Source organism: Hordeum vulgare, chromosome 5H (genome assembly GCF_904849725.1).
Source record: "Hordeum vulgare subsp. vulgare chromosome 5H, MorexV3_pseudomolecules_assembly, whole genome shotgun sequence".
In the NCBI taxonomy this organism is placed as follows: Eukaryota; Viridiplantae; Streptophyta; class Magnoliopsida; order Poales; family Poaceae; genus Hordeum; species Hordeum vulgare.
Genome location: NC_058522.1, coordinates 453,395,011 through 453,415,317, shown reverse-complemented (window position 1 = coordinate 453,415,317; position 20,307 = coordinate 453,395,011). Strand labels below are relative to the sequence as shown.

Here is a 20,307-nt window from a genome sequence, read left to right as displayed (position 1 = left end):
AGCAACTAGCGAAATCAGATTCTCATTCTCTTGTAACTACAAAATACAAGCTGGTAAGGATAAATCTCCATGCAAACTGAATAAATAAAAACAAGAAAGCAGATACATGAAATGTTTACTAATACGCCCAAAACAAATGTCAAATCCAGGTAAACTTACATAAACTCTGTACACCAGCATGCTTAAAATGCAGGTTCCAACTTCATGGCATCAGTGGATAAACATCTGCACCAGAATAGAGACAAGGTCAAAATTGAAATTTCACATACTTGCAATGATTAATAACTTGGGAACATTTATACTAACCCCAGTTAGAAATTACCTTCAACAGCCCAGGACAACTGAATGTGTTCATGCCATTGAACTGACAATATATCAACCAGTGGGGCTACCGTATACACAAGAATGCCTCGCAAATCCAAACCAAAAGCTAAATCTGACACCTATTTCTTCCACATTAGAAGCACAGCACACACTCATTTGTTGGACGAAACACGGCTGTAGTATTCAGTGAAGTCTAAACGGAAGAGAAGGAACTTTAAATCAACATGTTGCTGCAAGGGCAACTGGGAGATAAATGAATCAAGAGAAGCTGTGTAATCTTTTGCAATGCTGTCCAAATCTTCACCCATTTTCTGAAAAAGTTCCCCGGCGAGTTGAATCATGGCTTTTCTGCCCCCCTCCAGCCATGAACCTGTTTCCTTGGATTTTGTTTTTGGTTTTCCCCTGCAGTAAGAAGGAAAACCTATAAGTAAATCAAACAGTATACATGATAAAAATGTTGAGGGAAAGATGGCATTAGCTATTTCTGCAATAACCTAACCTTAGTTGCAACTCGTATATCCGTTCAAACCACCTATCAGCATGGCTGCGGAACTGTAATATGATGTCAAACAAGGCAAAAAGATTTCTTAAAATTCCCAGGGACCGCTCACCCAGGAGAGACTTCTCCACAATTGAAGTGAGATACTTGTCATGTCCCATGAGAAGATCGTCTAAATCTTTTGCTGAATCCATTTCTTCTGAAAAACGAGCCCAGGAAATCTCCAGGACCTCAAACATAATGTAGTACTGGAAGTTGGTCACAAAATGGTTCATTTCGTTAAACAGAACTTGGCATTTCCGAAGAACTGAAACAAACTGAAGCCTGATGCTTGTCCCTTCCTTGTAAAATGGAGAAGAAACAATGCAATTAGGCTTCATTGTCTTCCAGACTCCGGTCAAGGAATGATCAACACGCTTAAGCTTCCATAGGAAGTTGAATATCTTGAGGTACATCTTCATGACTGATGCTGTGAACACCGTGTCCAGAGGGACCCTAGCATCATACTCTAAGGAGAAGACGTCCCAGCCAACATCACCATCTCCGTGATCCATCATCTTCACTTTTATCCGGTCCAAGATGTCACGGTCATCATATTGTGCGTCAGATGCACGTATCGCAGTTTCAAGCAAGCCAGCAAGGTGGAAGGAGCTAATTCTATTGGCTGGTTCTGACAACTCAGGACCGACAACATCCATGAGATACTGAACAAAATCACCCTGCCCAAGAAGCAAATATCTCTTGATAGCAAGACAATGGTCTTTAAATCGGTATCGCTTATGGATCACATCCATCAAACGCTGATCAATCCTCTTGGCTGCTTCTACGACCAAAGCCTCCAAAGCATCAATCTGCCCATAACCAAGCCCGCCTCGACTTGTTGTGGTGCCAACATAGGCTGCAGCCTCAGTGGCAGCCTCAGCCCAACCATTATCATCACAGCAAACTCTGAGAAAGTTGATTGACTTGCCTGTTCTAAGTATCCTTTGTGCCAGCACCGGAGAAATGAAACTCGGTAGCATATCAGACTGAATAAGGTAGCCCTCCCGCCACAAAGATTCAGCCTTGACTGGCTGCCCAACGATGAAGAACTCGCCAAATAAATCCTCCAATTCACCCTCAAGCACCCAGCTTCGTACCATTTCAAACAGTGGCGAGCACACTCGCCGCAGCAAGCGGGCCATAAAATCTTGAACCATGGGATCCCCATGCTGTGCGTGCCCATGGATCGCACCAGCCATTCCACCGCCTCTCAAACCACGGCACCCATCCACCAAGACGGCCATTAAGCGCATTCTGACGGCAGGCTCAGCAAGCCACACAATAAGGCGCCGCAGTGAGAGGTAATTGCCTGACACGCCCGAATCAGATCCAGGTGTTGGAATTGGATTTAACGAGTATGACTCTAGAACGGCAAGAAGCTTATAGTAATCAGATAGTTCCTCCTGCAGAGCTGAGCAGAAGGCCTGAGCAACAGTGCCGACCTCGGTGGCGGCATGAGAGGGCAAGCGGCTTACATTGTCGGAGATGAAGCCGCGCACCTTGCGGAACAGCCACCCGAGCTCACAGAGCTTGCGCACCAGGGTGCGAGTGGAGCGGGGCACGCGGACGCCGTCAGGCAGGTCGTAGGCGTCGCTGCTCTTGTCATACCGGACGTAGCGGCCGTCGATGCCCTGGCAGGCGTACAGCACGTCGCGCACCAGCGCGGCCTCGGACACCTCCGTCTCGTCGAGCACCAGCTCGGTGTACTCCCGCAGCGCGATCTCGCGGATGTTGTCCGGATCCTTGGAGACCAGCAGCACGCCGCCGGCGGGCGTGCCGGGCGCCCGCGAAGCCTGCTTGCCCCCGGCCGCGGAAGGCGGGGCGGCGGGGAGGTTTGGGAGGCAGGCGGCGGAGGCGGCCCCGCGGCGGTGGGAGGAGAGCGAGTCGAGCAGGTAGAGGAGGGGCCAGAGGGAGGCGGGGCGGGACCGGGCGGAGAGCTTGGCGTGGAGGTCGGCGAAGGCGAGGGCGTCGTCGGGGCGGCCGGAGGCGGCGAGGCGGCGCTTGATGGCCTCCGCGACCGCGTGCTCGTCGGGGAGGACGGCCGGGGCGAGGCGGCTCGAGAGCAGCCGATGCGCGAACCGCAGCGCGCCGCCCGCGCCGCCGGATTCGGCGGAGGCGAGGCGGAGGACGAGCTCCTTGACGAGATCCTGGGTCTGGTGCTCGTCCATCGGGGTGATGGGGTTCGAGCCGGGCGGGCGGCTGAGTTGGTTCGATGGAGGTTTGGGAATTTTTGGGTGTGGGTGGTTTCTCTCTACACACGGCGCCGCTTCCTAGTCTTCGCGGCGGCTAATTCCATCTCTCTGCCATGCATTCATGCAATGACGTCATCAATATTTTCTCTATTGATTTAAAATTTTAAAGTTTTATCTCTAAAACCGTTAATCTAATTGACAATCCGTTTTCATCGTTGGCTTTGTCGCGACGAGATCTTCAAAACTAGACCCCATGTCGACATTTTTCGAGAACTTTTTTCTCCGTCCATAATTGCCACATTTTTAGACTTAATTGTCGTATTATTAGCCACTTACTTGTCCAAAAGAAAATAACTTAATTGCCATTTTTTTCTCGATGTGACTCATGTGCCGCATGTATCCATATTGCAGCACACGGCAGCATGGCCTAGAAGGATATGCAGATGGCATCACAAAAATATGCATTGCATGCAAAGCGTCACACAAAAAATCGGTAGAAAAAGTGTCTGACACAAAACATATGTTGGCAGACCTTATTCACTAGCTAAATGCATCTGGTTAGTACTAGTACTACTAGTAGTAGTTTAAAATTGCATAGTTGTCAATTTTTCAAAAACTTAGTTGTCAAGATGCTAGTTTAACTATGCCGGGTTGTCATATTTACAAACGATGACCAAAAAAAATTTCTTTATGGTCATCGGTTGAAAATATATTGAGTTATCATATTTTTGCGTGTAATCACTTAAAAAAGTTGTTTGTGCTTACCATTTTGATTACGTCAAGATGTCATATTTACACGCAATTTTCAAAAGTTTGGCGATTAAGTTATTTTTTATCAGACAAGTAAGTACTTACTAATATGACAAGTAAGTGCAACAAATGTGATAATTATGAGCAAAAAAAATGTTGTCGAAACATATCGACATGGGATCTAGTTTTAAAGATTTCGTCGAAACAAAGTCAACGGTGAAAACGGATCATCGATCGAATTAACGGTTTAAGAGATAAAAGTTTGTGAATTTCGATCATTTAGAACGAATCTGATGACATCATTGCATGCATGCATCCATAAAAGAGAACACACAAGCCGCCGCATCGGATGTCCACGGTGCGGCGCTTCTAGATAGAATTTCCGTTCTCTCTCTCTTTCCCTCTGCTTTGTTCTGTTTTTTGGGCCGTTTGAATTTTGATAACGAGCAATTCCATCATTTTGGACGTCACGAGGAATCTGAATTTCTTTGGGAAACGTTTTACCTCACCGCGTCGGTCGAAACATCACGTGGTTCGTGTTCGACCGCAATAGATCTAACGTCTTCACGTCCTTCTTTCATTATTATTTTTTATCTTATTCTTCCTCCCCCTCCTCCCTTCCCCAGCGACCTCAGGCGCTGCCGGCAAGCGTCGCACCTTCTCCGACGCTCTAGTGAGGACTCCACCAACGCGACCCCATCTCGCCTGATGGAACTTCACCGACGGCCGATGCGCCTGACACGATGAGCGACGAGACCATGAGAGCTGATGCAAACAGGGGCGATGGAGTGCTACCACGGCGATGTCCACGTGCTGCAACCCCACGGTGGCCGGGGTGCGTGACGGCGATGACTGAGGTGACAGCGGGATGCAACCCCAGCTTTTCCATTGCTGGTAGCCGGTTGAAGCTTTTTTCATATACGGTTGAAGCTTTCTCTATCAACGTTTGCAACTTTTTTTCCTGGTTGCGATGTTTGATTGGAGCTTTTTTCTTAACGGTTGAAGCTTTTATATACATGATTGAAACTTTTTCATCCACGTTTGAAGCTTTTCTTAAAACGTTCGAAACTTTTTTCATTTTTGAGCATCGCTTGATTAAAGCTCTCTCTATCATCTGATTGGAACTTTTTTCATCTAAGGTTGAAACATTTTGTGTCAGCGTTTGTATTTTTTCCTGATTCGCAGTGTTGGTTGCAGCTTTTTTCATCTAGGGTTGAAGCCTTTTCATCTGGGGATTGAAGCTTTTTTCCAGCATTTGCGACTGGGGGGTAAGGTGCGACCGACGAGGTGGAGACCGACGGGCATGAGCAACGGCGAGTGCACCGGCGAGCAGTTGCCGTCGCAAACTGGCGCTACAACTATAGCCGCATGGAGATGCAACCACATGGTGCAAATGTTGCATGAGTGGATATGGTGGCGAGGACGACGGCGAGGGCCTTGCCCGGCAACGCGGACGAACGACGAGGGCGGCAACCGGCGACGATTGATGATGAAGCAAGATGAGAACGCGAGGCGAGGCGGTCGGGGCGTGCGGGAGCGGCGCCCTCCTCCCTCTCCCTTTCCTCCCGCGCGCGAGGTTGACGATAAGGTGAGGAGAGAATGGGGAGAGATCTGACGGCCAAGGGCGGATAGATCCGAGGCACAGGGTGCGACCAGCCCAAATTTGGACCGACGCGCCGACGCGAATCACTGCCCATTTCTTTTGAAAGAACAATTTTTTAACATAGTATAATTGAAGTAGTTCACATACACAAGTATACACTGACCCTTTATAAACGTAAGCATGCATATCTTACTTTTATGAGCATTCTCAAGAGACTGAGTCGGCATATCGTTTTGAGATTGACGAAATCGTCACAAACGTCTTTGTAGTCGACGGAAACGTGTCCTTTCACTAAACGCACATCATTGAAAGACCTAAAATAAATTTAGAAAAATACAAGCATTAATGTTAAGTCTGAAACTTGAATTGTGATGGACAAAGAATATAAATATACTACTAACCATTCAATCATAGGTTAGCTTGCTTTGAAAAAGAAGCATAGAACTGAGAGTGGGGCTGGGAATTTAGAAATGGTTGTGGACCGTAGAATTTGGGGTGTAGTCCATGAAGAAAAAGTGACATGCAACGTCAATTTAAATCAAGGTTTTTTTTTATTTTCGTGTCCCTCATTACTTAGTTGTGCTCAGTTTTTCTCAACTGATAGAGCTTTTCTTACTTTTGCCCTCCTCCTCCACCACCTGCTCACAAAACCCCGAAGGTTGCACTCTCATCCAATCAAAATCTTTGACCGTTAACTTCCGGTTTCTTTCTTCTCCTGGCTATTGGGGCCGCCCGCTATCGTGACTGGTGGGACAAGGGAAACTTACTACACGTGGGGCCTAGGCAGGTGAACGACTATTTCTCTTTATCTCTTACCCCATTTTGAACAGCTCGTGCCCGAGTCGTTCCCCATCATCGACCCTCTCTTTCTCTCCCGCCACCGTCGCCCTGCATGTACTCCCACCCCCCTCCCACACCAAAACCCCTACCCACCCAGTCCATCATCGTTGCCCAATCGACACGAACCCTCACCCATGGTGCATTGAACCGTCGCGTTCCTTTCCCCAGGCTTGTACTGGCTTGAGGGGATCTGGAGGGTGGAGATGCATCATCAGATTGAGTTGCATTGGCTTGGGCAATGTCGAGGGACACCAGCCTCCGTCCCATTGAGTGTGGGGAGGATTGGGTCGAACCAGGAGCAGCATAGAGCTCATGGATTCCGGCTGGGTAAGCCTCGCACCCTTGAAATGTGCGATCTAACTCGTTAACATGCCTAGTATTTGACCAATGGGTGCATGAATTGTTGCTTGCTTGACTGAATTATTGTGTGCCTAACTATAGGATTGATCCAGCGCTTGTCTTCCCACTTGCAATTAGAATGGAAACTAGCTTCATGCGAGGTACAAAACTGCATCATCCCTCTGGATATTTCTATCTAAAGGTGGTAGAAACAATAATTTCCTTTAAAGATTTATGCAAGTCCTTGTGTTCTGAATATCCCTGGAGCCAATCTGATGTTGTTGAACTGAGATATTTCAATAGCTGTGAGCACAAATTTGTGCCACCAACTTGCGACAAGCATCTAGAAACCGTTTTTTGTTTAACCGCTGGCAGCCGTTTCGGTAAAATTGAAATATAGGTGTTGCAACCGCGAAAAGAATGGTATAAGGGAAAGGATGCCACACCCATTAACTCTGCTAACAGTGAGCGTCCCCGCGCTCCTCGCATGTCTAGACCGGCTAAACCTAGTGGTAGTTAGAGCCAGGCCAGCGATGCATTGGTTCTAGAAGATGATGCACAACCTGACGAGCTAGTTCCTCGAAACAATGACAAGTATGAGATGATGTTCATTGAATTGGTTGATGATTTCAACAAATGAGCAATGAAGGATGAATACCCGGAGGAGCCAACCAACCCTACTAGATTTTGTGACACTGATGATGAAGATAAGGAGGAGAACGTTGACATGTTGGTTCCAAACGAATACGCTAGTGAGGACATGCCAACAATTGAGTGGGACACGAATGATCCTAAGCTTACTCCTGGAACAGTCTTTGAATCGATAATGGACTGTCGGAATGTAGTGATTACATATTGCATTCTTGATACGTCTCCAACGTATCTATAATTTTTCATTGTTCCATGATGATACATTATCACTGTAGAATACTTGTGGGTATTTGTTTACCAATTTATATTATTTTTAGTACTAACTTATTGACCCAGTGTCGAGTGCCAGTTGCTGTTTTCTGCATGTTTTTCAGTTTTCAAGTTTTCCATACCAAACGAAGTCCAATTGACCTGAAACTTTTTGGAGATTTTTTCTGGACCAAAAGAAGACCAACACACATCGGAGGAAGGTTGGGGGCCACACGAGGGCCACACAAGCCAACTCAACGTGACCTAAGGGGGCGCCCTGCTGGCTTGTGGGCCCCTCAAGGCCCTCCCGACTCTGTTCTCGGGCTTATAAATTACCATTTATCCTAAAAACCACAAAGGCATTCCCGAAACACTTTTTACGCTGCCGCAAGTCTCTGTTCCGACGGGAGGCCATCTAGAGCTCCGTTCCGACACCCTGCCGAAGGGGGATCAATCATGGAGGGCCTCTTCATCAACCTTGTTGTCCTCATGATGATGTGTGAGTAGTTCACCACAGACCTACGGGTCCATAGCCAGTACCTAGATGTCAATCCCTCTCTCTTGATCTTTAATACAATGATCATCGCATCTTCGTTTTGATCCAGATGATGTAATTCCTTTTGTGCGGTGCATTTGGTGGGGTCCGGTGAATTATGGGTTTATGTTCAGATTATTCATGATAAATATTTGAGTCTTCTCTGAATACTTATATGATTCTTCTGTGCATGATTATGATAGCTTTGTAATTCTCTCCGATCTATTGAAATAGTTTGGCCAACTAGATTGATATTTCTTCGGTGAGGGAGGTGCATTGTAGTAGGTTCAACCTGCGATTTTCCATATCCAAGTGACAGAAGGGGACAAGATGCGTATTTGTGTTGCTTATACTAAGGATAAAATGATGGGTATTACATATTGCTTGAGTTTACTTTGTGAATGTCATGTCATTGTTCTCCACGCATTACTCTATTTTACTTGATACTCTAGATGCATGCTCGATAGCAGTCGATGAGTGGAGTAATAGTAATAGGTGCAGGCAGGAGTTGGTCTATTTGTTTATAGACGTGATGCCTAAATACACATGATCATTGTCATGAATATCGCATAATTATCCGCTTTTCTGTCAATTGCCCAACAACAATTTGGTTACCCACCGTATGCTATTTTTCATGAGAGATGCCATTAGGGAAAACTATGACCCCCGTGTCTATTCACAATATATTTACAAAACCTTCAATACCTTGCTGTCATTTACTTGTTTTTATTTTATGTTGCCATCTACAATTATCTACACACCTCACTCACTTGCAAATAACAAGTACAAGGGGACTGACAACCCTCTTGCCCGCGTTGGGTGCAAGTTGTTTGTTCTTTTGTGTGCAGCCGCTGAAGACGGTTGTGGTTGATATTCCTACTGGTTCGATAAATCTTGGTTTCATAATTGAGGGAAATACTTACCCACATTACGCTGCGATAACCCGTTCCTATTCACGGAAAACCCAACGCATATCACAAGTATTAGGAAGGATGTTTGGCGCTGTTGCCGTGGAATATCATCACCAACTACCAAGTAACTCCACAGAAATTTTCATTCACTTGTTCTCCTTTTTATTTGCTAGTATATTTAGTTGTCTCATAAATAAAATATTTACATTTGCTTGCTTAGCTTGTCACTAGATTGCATATTCACTCTCTAGTTTGCTTGAAAGTTGCTATCATGACTGAGTTTGAAATTAGTTATGCCTCCGCCTCTAGTGCAAAAGCCCTTGATTTTCCAACTTCACCTTACAATGAGAATGCTAAAAGAAATTTTGATGAAGTTTCTAATGAAAAATTTGATAATCTTGCGGATGATGATCCTCCTAGGGTAGAACCTATTATGCAAACTAAGAAACTCCGCATAGCTAGTGGTAATATTATTGGAAAGAGTGTGATTCAAGATTTTTTTAACTTGTGCGGGGTCATTACCATTGATAGAAGGTTCTATTGTTGATAGAACTACAAGTTATGTGGATGATATATCTTTGCTTATAATACAATTGGAAAGACGATTTGTGCACATGCATCCTTTTATACAATGGTTATTCCTAGAATTTTCTAATATCCACGAAGCTTCCACTAAATGTCTAGCTACTATATTTCTGTAATGCCCCAGATGTAACCCTTGCCATATTTGGAACCCTTTCCTAATTTGGATCATGATTTCAATACTATGGAGTTATCATTTCATGTGGTCATTACATGTCATCACCTTTGCACCATGCCATTCATTGCATTCATGTCATTTCCTTTGTGTTGTTGTTGTTGTTGTTGTTGTTTGATCCATGATGAGTGCAAGTGTGTTGTGTTTGATGTGGTGATTGCCAAACTATGGTTTCAAACTATGTAGCTTTCAAACTAGATTTCAAATAACCCCTTCTCCGTTGTTTATTTGAGCTCATGTTTAACTTGCTCAAAACCTGTTTTAAAAATGTTGTTATTTTAGTGTGTTATCTTGTGATTGAGGGGTATTGTTTTGGGGGTTTTAAAACTTTAGCTAAGTGGGATTTTAATTACAAAATAGCAGTTAGAATCACTGTTTTGGATTTAATTTGGTTGCTCCAAAAATATGTTTTCTATTTTATTTAAATAGGGCATAATCCCCTTATGCACTAGGTATTTTTATTTTGTTTTCTTCAAACCCATGTGTGGCTGTGTGTGTTTTATTTGCAGGTGTTATTTAAAAAAATAGGAAAAAAAACCTTTTGTTTAATTATTTGGCGCGAGGTGGGTGGCTCCCTCCTTTCCTCCTGGCACATCTCTTCTCCTCTCCCCCGCGCAAGCCCATCTCCCTCTCCTTTCTTATCCCTGACGCCGTGGCTTTCTCCTCTTTCCGTCAGTGGAGCATCATAGAGAGAGAGCGCGTCGACGCCGTGAGTACACGGACGTCGAGGACTATTTAACCTCGGCGTGCGTGCCCCATCCTCCTAGGGTTCCTCCCTTTCTTCTCCTTCACGACCAGCACCTTCTTCCCCCTCCTTCTTCCCCTCCACACGTAAGTTTCAGAGTGAAATACCTTCGGGTTCAGAGAGAGCGTCCCCACGCCGTCGTCCCTCTCCTCCTCGCCGATGCCTCCCCGTCGAATCCGAGCGTGCAGGGAGGATGTTGGATCCTCCCTCGCTCCATTCCCGGCGTTAGGGAGGTGGATCTCCTCCTCTGGTGACCTCTCCTCACCGTCGTCATATCGGGCGGAGCAGAGGAGCTCGTCGCCGTCGACCTCGCCTCTCCCTCCTCTTCTCGGCAGCAGGGACTCCTTCGAGCACCTCTAAGAGAGCCCCCTTTCCTTCCCCGCGCCTAAAAGCTCCCCTGTCGCCGGAATTGTGCCGCCGTCGTATCCTGCTCGGGCCAGTTGCGTAGCCGCGTCGCACCATCGTCTCAGGGCCCCTCCACGTGGGTTAGCCACGGGAATGGGTTCCCCCATCCTCCCGTGCCCCGCGTCGTAGTAGCCGTAGGTGTTAGAGTCACCGGAGCGTCGCCAGGAAGTCTCCCATGTTCCGGCCGCCGCGTGTGTGTAGTAGGAGCAGAGGGGGATGCTCAAAAGAGAAACTCCCCCCTCTCTATTAAGAATCGATTGCATAGCAAAGTGGTAAGGCGCGCGTTGTTGCTTCGACAGGTTGTGGGTTCGATCCCCGCGAGGCCCACCTTTTGTTTTCTTAGTTTTTCCCTGTGCAGTGCTACAAAGGAAGCTCACCTTCTCTGTAGCCCCTCTCTGGTCAGATCTAGTGATGTAGCATAGTGGTGTGCGCTTGTGGTAGCACTAGGGGATCTGGGGTTCGAGTCCAGGGGCTCCCCATGTTATTTTTTTGTTTTGTTCCCTTGTTCATTCTATTTTTTTCCTACTCCTTTTCTTGGGCAGCAAGCATGCTTGTTTTTCTTTTAGCTATAGCATTGGTGTGTATTTATTTTAACGCCTAGGATACCATATATGTGTGTGTGCAAGTGCATGTGTATGCACTAGTGTGTGTAGGTGGTTTGTGCACTAGGTGTGTATGTGTGTGTGCGCACATGAGTGAGATGTGCACATATATGAGTGTGTGTGTGTGTGTGCATGTGGTTGCACATGCATATGTGCAAGAGGGCCTAGCCTCTCATGATGCACCTCTTGTAGTGTGTGTGTGTGAGCACATATATGGTGTGTATGTGTTCATGCATGTGTGTGTGTGGGCAAGAGTGCACATATGCACTTGTGCATGAGGGCTAACCCCTCATGCTTGCCAATATGGTGTGATGTGGTGGTGTATGGGCCTTGTGTGTGTGCATATGTAGGTGTAGATGTTGCTACATGTGCCATATTAACATGTGATGTTCCTATATGATCATATTGGATTCTAGGTTGTTTTTTGAGCTAGCTTTGTGCCTAGATGTTACATGCAAGTACCCATGTATTATATATGCTTTTGTGGTAGAATCATCCCAGGAATCCACTGGTGCAAATCATATTTCACTTTAGAGCAACTTCATAAAACTATCATTTTCTGTCATGATGCCATGTTTAGAGCTTTGTATTATGTGGTGCCTTGACCCTAGGAGGATGAATCCTTGATGTGGCAGTAGTGGGTGAACCCCTCTACAGCATGGGGTCTTTGTTTTGTTCATAGGAATTTGTATGCACCTATTGTGCCTTGTCAAAGTTGACACTTGGCTAAAATTGACAGCTTTGTGAAAATCTGTGATTTTCACTAAGTCTGAGAATCTGATGTTATTTTCTTCCCCTGTTGATCTGGTTGCACTAGCTAATGTGTTGGAAATCAGCCCATGAAACAAACTAAAGCTTGTGATCTTTTGTGTTTTTATAGCTCCCTGATAAATTTCATGCTTATTCACTTCCTGTAGATATCATTTTGGAGGTTGCCAAAATGCTTCAGAGCATAAGCAGCTGGTGAAAATCTGAGATTTTCACCAAGTCCCAGAATCTGTAATTTTTGTCCAAGTTAGTGCGTGTAGATCTGCTCATGTGTGACTCCTTTCTATTAACTTCTTGCACAAGCTTGAAGATTTTTTGAATGGCTTTTGCCTCATATCTTGTTTGGCTCATTTGGGTGGTTGTAGGTACTTTAAATGTTGTGGACAAACTGCTATGATGCTGTTAAAAACAGATTGCATGTTTTTGTTGATTTGAAGCTTGTGTGGGCATTGTTGATGGTGTGGTGTGTTTACATGCACCACCCCACTTATATTTGATTGTTTGATCATGTGGCAACCTGGTAACACCAGGAGAGTGCCATTGGGGTGTGCTTGTGGTTGATTTGAACCGTAGGTCTCCATATCTTGTTTCGTAGTTTCCGGTTGATCCATAGCTCCGTTCTCTATGTTCTTTATATGTTTTTTGCATCGTTTTCTCGTGATGCACATGACCATGCCATCATCATGCATGTCAAGATAACTTAATATGAAGTTCTGTCCAGAACTCTATTAACTCAACTAATGCATATGAAAGTGACTAGAATAGTGATGCATGCTTGCTTCTTCACTCATGCATCATATTGTTTGTTGCATCATGTTGTATTGGTGTTCATTGGCTGTTATTTTATCTTGGGTAGCTTCGGGATCGGAGAGCGAGTACGTGGATTCTGGAGAGTACGTGCAGGAAGATCGAGAGTCGTTCCAAGCTGAAGACATCACATGCAAGATGACCGTGACCTTGATACCATATCTAGCTTTATTATGCTTAGAATCAAGTTTCCTTCGATATATGCTCGCTGCCTACCACTTGATAAAAGTGCCACATGTCATTGCCATGAAACCCAAACACCTTCCCCTCCTAGCTTATGTTGTTTGGCTAAGTAAGCTTGCTCAACTTCTAATGAATAGCTTTGCTAGTTGCAGGTGCGAGCTGTCTCATGTGATAACATGAGTATTGTTTAATCTGTTATTTAATTAACGCACTTATATACTTGGTAAATGACGGAAGGCCTAGCCTTTTGCCGGGTGATTTGTTCCGTTATTGCCGCCTTAGTTTTGGTTACCGGTGTTTGATTCCATAACTGATCGCTCCTAACATGTTTGGGGTTGTTATGGGGACCCCCTTGATAAATCGTGTTGTGTTAAGGCTTGTCTGGCAGGACCCAACATTGGTTTTAATCTGCTAGTCACCTTATAATAAAATTGCATAGGGAATATCTACCCCGAGGATTTAATCAACAACTCGGGCCAGTGCTCCTCATGAGTGTTGGTCCAAACTAGAGTCGTGTGCGGGGCCAACCCGGGGCAACTCGGGAGATTTCTATCAGGCCACTGTATGCTGCACTCATCCGACCGTGTCCTGAGAACGAGATACGCGGCTCCTATCGGGTTCGTCGACACGTCAGGAGGTCTTGCCAGATTTGTCTTACCTTAGCGATATATCTTGCGTATAGGAATCCCGGAGAAACTTTGGGTCTCCTCAAAGTCGAGGTTTTCCTCTAAGGAATCCGACGAGATCATGAGATTCGTGATAGAGGATTACTTTGCGGCCCGTGGCAGTTTGTGATGGACTAGTTGGAGCACACCTGCAGGGTTTAATCTTTCGGAAAGCCGTGCCCGCAGTTATGTGGCAAACATGGATAATTTGTTAACATCCGGTTCTAGACAACTTAAAGTAACTCTAATAAAATTGCCAACTTTGTGCGTAACCGTGACTGTCTCCTTCAAGACCTCTCTTCGATCGGGAACACGATGGGGTTATGTTTGACGTAAGTAGGTGTTCAGCATCACTTAGTGATCATCTAGTCTCCGATCGCTCGCGTAGACCACCATATAAATTACTCTGATCATCGTAAATTAGCCACCATACATGCTTAGGTTGCTGCACACCTATACACTAAACCTTCCTCGCCTAATAACTTGACTAGATTCAGTACCAAGGTCATTAGATTGTTGAGTCCCCGTGGCTCACAGATTACTTCAAACCCAAACAGGTTCAGGTACGCCCGATGCAGGAGATCCTGATGGCAACGAGCTGAAGTGGGAGTACGATGAGGACTCTGACCGGTTGTATGTGAAATATCCGGAAGACTGAGGCGTGGTCGTGATCGTGGGCCAGCATACGGGATGTGTAGATCATCTGTTTTCTGTTTAAAGTCCGTAGCTGGACTTGCCGCTACTCTGAATAATGTGTGTCTGTAAGCTATGATATATTCTTAATAGATGGCAAGTGTATGCCCTACTTGTTAATCTTTATTTATGTAATGTGATGATTATCCCGTTTGCGAAACGCGTAGATACACCCCTTTCCCCTTTTTAGGCCTCGCCCCCAAATCAGGAAAGGGTCGTATCTTAGTCGTTACAAGTTGGTAATCAGAGCCTTACGACCATAGGAGCCTTTGTGTGATCAAACTTGGCCGAGTCGAGTCTAGTAAAATGTTTTGAGACTTAGTTATATCGGAGAGTAGGTTTCTTTTTTCTCCTCTTCTATGCTCTGGTGAGGTTCTCGACTTAGGAAATCTTAATTCTACTCCTCTACTCGCTCAATTTTTTTAGGATCACGCGGGTATTTTGAAATCTATATGATATCGATGTGACGGAGTTCTGTCTTGGTGCCTCCTGTCTGACTTGATTTCTTCCGGGGAGTTGAGCTCCAGGGGATTCTTGTGCACATCGCCATCATTCATATTTCTTAGTATCTCAGGACGGAGGATGTTCGTAATTGCTTCAATACTAGTTGTGACGAGAGGAGTCCAACTTCCCCAGTACTCGTGCAGAGAGTTCCGGATGTATCACCACACTTTGTATCGTTGTGATCACGAGGGTCTATAGTAGATGAAGGTCCGAGATTCTGGTTATGTGTTGACGGATGTGATACACTGGATGGGTTAGTATAGGAGTTGTGTGAAATATTACTCCTTGTATCCGTATACCAGATTGCATGACTAGATATTTCGGGAATTCATAGGTGGGATATCAAGTAGTGACTTATAGGACAATCTTCCTACAGATGCATGATGTGAGGTTGGGATTGGACATTCAATGGGTACGTTTATTCATAGTCGTCTTACAGCGGTTCTCGTTGTGTCTTAAAGAGTCATTGTAGCTTGCTATGACTCGGGGATGCTTCGTAAGTCGTGTGCACTGCCTTGCACAGGATGGCTACTGTAAATTCGAGCCCGCGCGATCATATCCACAAAGATATCGGATGGAATCTCGATCATACGTTTGTTCCAAGTAGTTCTAGCTCATACTTGGTTTGCAAGTGGTCTTAAATCAGATTTTGTCAATAGTCACTTTGAGGAAGCATTCTTACTATTTTGTTCGAGTGCAATTGCTAAGTATTCTTGTTCAGATATTCCTGCCTTTTGATTCAGTTTTACCTTCAATATTATTCTCTGGTCTAATGTGTTGTCCGTCTTCAGGATGGCTCCACCAACTCGTCAGAATCCGGGTCGCGAGGGTGCTGATGTTCCACCACCACCCCCTCCGCCTCCTCCTCCGCCGCCACTACCTCATGCAGAGGCTTGGCAAGCGGTGATGGCTTCAACAAATGCTAACACCCAAATGTTAATCCAGTTGTTGCAAGAGAGGACAAATCAGCAGCAGGGCAATTTCAACCATGGTGGTAATCAATTTGCATCTCTGAGTCAATCCCTGGCAAACCAGACGAAGACCTTCACGTCGTGTGATCAGCCGTTTGACGCTGAGGACTAGATTCGGGACATGAACAAACATTTTGAGTGCAGTAATGTCTTTCCAGAGGACTTCGTCAAGTTTGCAATGTTCCAGCTCAAGGGGCAGGCAGCAGTTTGGTGGCGGCAGTTGAAGGACTCCAGGGGTGGCAGATTGATCAGTTGTGATGAATTCTGTAGAGATTTCAGGTCCCACTATATCCCATCTAGCTTTGTGGAAGAGATGCGTGAGAAGTTCAGGCGCTTGAAGCAAGGTGGTTCCTCCATGTACAAGTACAACGTCGAGTTCCACGAGCTGGCCCGATATGCCTTGCAGGGCATTCCAGATCATAAGAGCAAGATATATCAGTTCAGAGGTGGTCTGAAAGAGGACTTGCAGCTGGCCCTCGCCTTGCATGTTCCTGATGAGTTTGATAAGTTCTATAACTTGGCTCTCAGGGGTGAGGCAGCTTTTCTGAGGGTGGAGAATTCGAATAAGCGTTTTAGAGAGTCCAGTTCGTCACACTCAACTCAGGTGGTTCCAAAGCAGCAGAAATACTGGGTGTCTCCTCCTCCTTCTCGCACACTCAGTAGTTCAAGAAAGCAGGTGCTCATGGTTCTTCCCACCCACCCAACCCAACTTTCCAGCATAGGTATTAGCAGCAGAAGCAAGGGAATCCTCAGACGCAGTTCCGTCAGCCGACACATGTTACTTGTCACAAGTGTGAGCAGAAGGGTCACTATGCCAACAAGTGCACCTCTCAGCTACGTCTTCCGCCTCCTCCTCCAGGGAAGCCTCCAAGCAATGCTATAGTGAAGTTCAACCCCAGGTCTGCAAGAGTCAATATGGTGAATGCAGCTGAAGCAGACAACTCCTCAGACGTGATTATAGTTAATCTCCTCGTTAATGATTCTCCTGCAAAAGTCTTGTTTGATTCTGGTGCTTCACATTGCTTTATGTCAAAGTCATTTTTCGTCAAGCATGAGTTTGACTATCAAGATTTGCCTAAGCCAATGTCGGTGGTCTCTCCTGGTTTGATTTTGAATTCTAGTCGCATAGTTCCTGATGTCTCTGTCAAGATGGGTAATTATGCTTTTCTAGCTTCTCCTATTGTCCTTGGCAACTCTGATATTGATTTGATCCTTGGAATGGCTTGGTTGGCTATGAACAAGGCGTCTATTGATTGTGAAGCTAAAGAAGTGAAGCTAACTCATTCTTCGGAGGACGTGATTATCTTCGCAGCGCGTGATGACACGGTCCGTCTATTTTCCTTGAATGAGAAGGGTGAGATCTCTCCAATTTAGCAAGTCCCAGTGGTCTGCAAATATGAAGATGTTTTTCCAGAAGAACTGCCAGGAATGACTCCGCACCGAGGAGTTGAGTTAGTAATTGAGCTTGAACCGGGTATTGAGCCTTTGTGCAAACGGCCGTACAAACCGGGTCCAGAAGAGCTGAAGGAGCTGAAGAAACAACTTGATGAGCAAGAGCGTCTAGGTATGATCAAATCAAGCTCATCTCCTTGGGGATGTGGAGTTCTTTTCGTCAAGAAGAAGGATGGTGCGGAACGACTCTGTGTCGATTACCGCCCATTGAATAAGAAGGCAATTAAAAACAAGTATCCACTTCCTAACATCAATGAGTTGTTCGAGCAATTGAAAGGGGCTAAGATCTTTTCGAAGCTTGATCTCAGGATGGGTTGTCATCAGATTCGCATTCGCGAAGAGGACATTCCAAAGACTGCTTTCAGGACAAGCTTTGGCTCGTATGAGTATACAGTGATGTCTTTCGGTCTGGCCAATGCTCCACCGACCTTTTGTCGGATGATGAATTATATCTTCTCCCCATTCAAGAATGAATTCGTCTTGTTGTATCTTGATGATATTCTGGTCTTTTTGGAAACTGAGGAAGAGCATGAAGAACATCTTAGGCTTGTGCTTGCTAAGCTAAGAGAGCATAAGTTCTATGCTAAGTTTTCCAAATGCGAGTTCTGGTTGAAAGAAGTTGTCTACCTTGGGCACATCATCTCTGCCGAGGGCATCAAAGTTGATCCGTCGAAGGTGCATGCCGCAAAATGTGAACCAGCTTCGAAGCTTTCTCAGGCTTGCAAGCTATTGTAGACGATTCGTTGAGAATTTCTCCAAGATTGCTTAGCCTCTCTCAAGTCTTCTTCAGAAGGGTGTGAAGTATGTCTGGTCTCCAGAGTGTCAGTTGGCTTTCGACACACTCAAAGAGAAGCTCACTTCTACTCCAGCCTTGGTTCCTCCTGGTGACTCCAAACCTTATCAAGTGTTCTGCGACGCCTCTCTCTAAGGTCTTGGTGCAGTGTTGATGCAAGAAAAGAAAGTGGTAGCTTATACCTCGAGACAATTGAAGCCAAGTGAGAAGAATTACCCACTCATGATCTTGAGTTGGCGGCAGTGGTACATGCTCTGATGACTTGGAGACACCTCTTGTTGGAAAGAAAGGTTGAAGTGTTCACCGATCACAAGAGTTTCAAGTAAATCTTCACGCAGCCTAACCTCAATCTTCGGCGAATTCGTTGGGTGGAAATGCTCCAAGATTTTAATCCGAGCGTTGAGTACACTCCAGGCAAAGCTAATGTCGTGGCAGATGCTTTGAGCAGGAAGGCTTACTGCAACAGTCTCATTCTGAAGCCTCTCCAGCCTGACCTTTGTGAATCTTTCAGAAAGCTCAACCTTCAGTTAGTACCTCAGGGATTTCTTGCTAATCTTCAGATTTCTCCTACCTTGGAAGACCAGGTCCGACAAGCTCAACTTCTTGATGCAATGGTGAAGGAAGTTAAGATTGGCTTGTCAAAGGGAGTTCCCAAATATAAGTGCTTCAGTGTTGATGCCAGAGATACATTATTCTTTGAGGATCGTCTTGTCGTTCCGAAAGGGGATCTCAGAAAGGTTATCATGGAAGAAGCTCATAACTCTCTTCTCTCGATACATCCAGGAAGTTCCAAGATGTACCAGGACTTGAAACAGACCTTCTGGTGGACTCGCATGAAGCGTGAAATTTCTTAGTTCGTAAATGAATGTGATGTATATCGAAGGGTGAAGCAGAGCATCAACGTCCAGCAGGTCTTTTGCATCCATTTCCCATTCCCGAGTGGAAGTTCGACCATATTGAGATGGATTTCGTCACCGGGTTTCCGAAGTCCAAGAAGGGTAACGATGCCATCTTCGTCGTCATCGACAAGTTGAGCAAAGTAGCTCATTTCCTTCGAGTCAAGGAGTCTATCTCGACAGCTCAGCTTGCAGAGTTGTACACTTCGAGGATAGTCTCTTTGCATGGTTTTCCAATCCTGATTTCGTCGGATCACGGAAGCATCTTTACTTCCAAGTTCTGGGACTCATTTCAGTCTGCAATGAGTACTAAGATTCGATTCAGCACAACCTTTCATCCTCAGACTAGTGGGCAAGTTGAGAGAGTCAATCAGGTCCTCGAGGATAGGCTAAGAGCCTGCGTCATTTCCTTTGGCATGAAGCGGGAAGACTGCGTACCTTTTGCTGAGTTTTCTTATAACAACAACTATCAGGCAAGTTCAAGCAAAGCTCCGTTTGAGATTCTCTATGTCAGGAAGTGCCGTACCCCGCTCAACTGGTCAGAGATTGGCGAGCGTCAGATTCTCGGGAATGACTTGATCGAAGAAGCAGAAGAAATGTGTCGTGTCATTCGGGATAATATCGGAGCAGCGCAGTCCCGTCAGAAGAGCTACTATGATAGCAAGCATCATGACATGTCTTATGAGTTTGATGACTTCGTCTATCTCAAAGTGTCTCCTATGAAGGGCACTCAACATTTTGGCATCAAAGGCAAGCTTGCTCCTCATTTTGTTGGGCCTTTCAGAATTGTTGGCAAGAGAGGCGACCTTGCTTATCAACTAGAGCTCCCTTCAAACTTCGTAAATGTACATGACGTGTTCCATGTCTCTCAGCGCCGGAGATACTTCAAGACTCCCGAGCGCACAGTTGATCTTCAGGATATCGACCTTCAACCTGACCTATCCTATCGTGAGCATCGAGTTGCAGTTCTTGAGACAACTGAGCGCAAGACCCGTGATACGTCCATTTTGCATCATGCTTTCATGTTGATATTTATTGCTTTTGGGGCTGTTATTACACTTCACGGTACAATACTTATGCATTTTCTCTCTTATTTTGCAAGGTTTACATGAAGAGGGAGAATGCCGGCAG

General features: G+C 45.5%; 1 protein-coding gene across 2 annotated transcripts; it reads right to left on the bottom strand.

Moving 5' to 3' along the window:
- Positions 1-6: 6 nt before the first annotated feature.
- LOC123398410 (gamma-tubulin complex component 3-like) lies at positions 7-3,112 on the bottom strand. 2 transcript variants are annotated; one of them, XM_045092884.1, is made up of 3 exons: positions 824-3,112; positions 307-726; positions 7-225 (listed from the first exon to the last, which is right to left on the bottom strand). In XM_045092884.1, the coding sequence occupies exons 1-2, from the start codon at positions 3,031-3,033 to the stop codon at positions 477-479; spliced, it is 2,460 nt and encodes an 819-aa protein (XP_044948819.1). In that variant the 5' UTR covers positions 3,034-3,112; the 3' UTR covers positions 7-225; positions 307-476. The 2 variants fall into 2 exon arrangements, with proteins under 2 accessions (XP_044948819.1, XP_044948818.1); XM_045092883.1 differs by having other exon boundaries at positions 323-726.
- Between the last annotated feature and the right edge of the window lie 17,195 nt (positions 3,113-20,307).

Bases quoted from the DNA above. Each gene is read 5' to 3' on its own strand.
- LOC123398410 (XM_045092884.1), bottom strand. From the start codon at position 3,033: ATGGACGAGCACCAGACCCAGGATCTCGTCAAGGAGCTCGTCCTCCGC. The intron at 727-823 runs GTTAGGTTATTG...TTCTTACTGCAG, and splicing joins ATATACGAGTTGCAACTAAG to GGGAAAACCAAAAACAAAAT.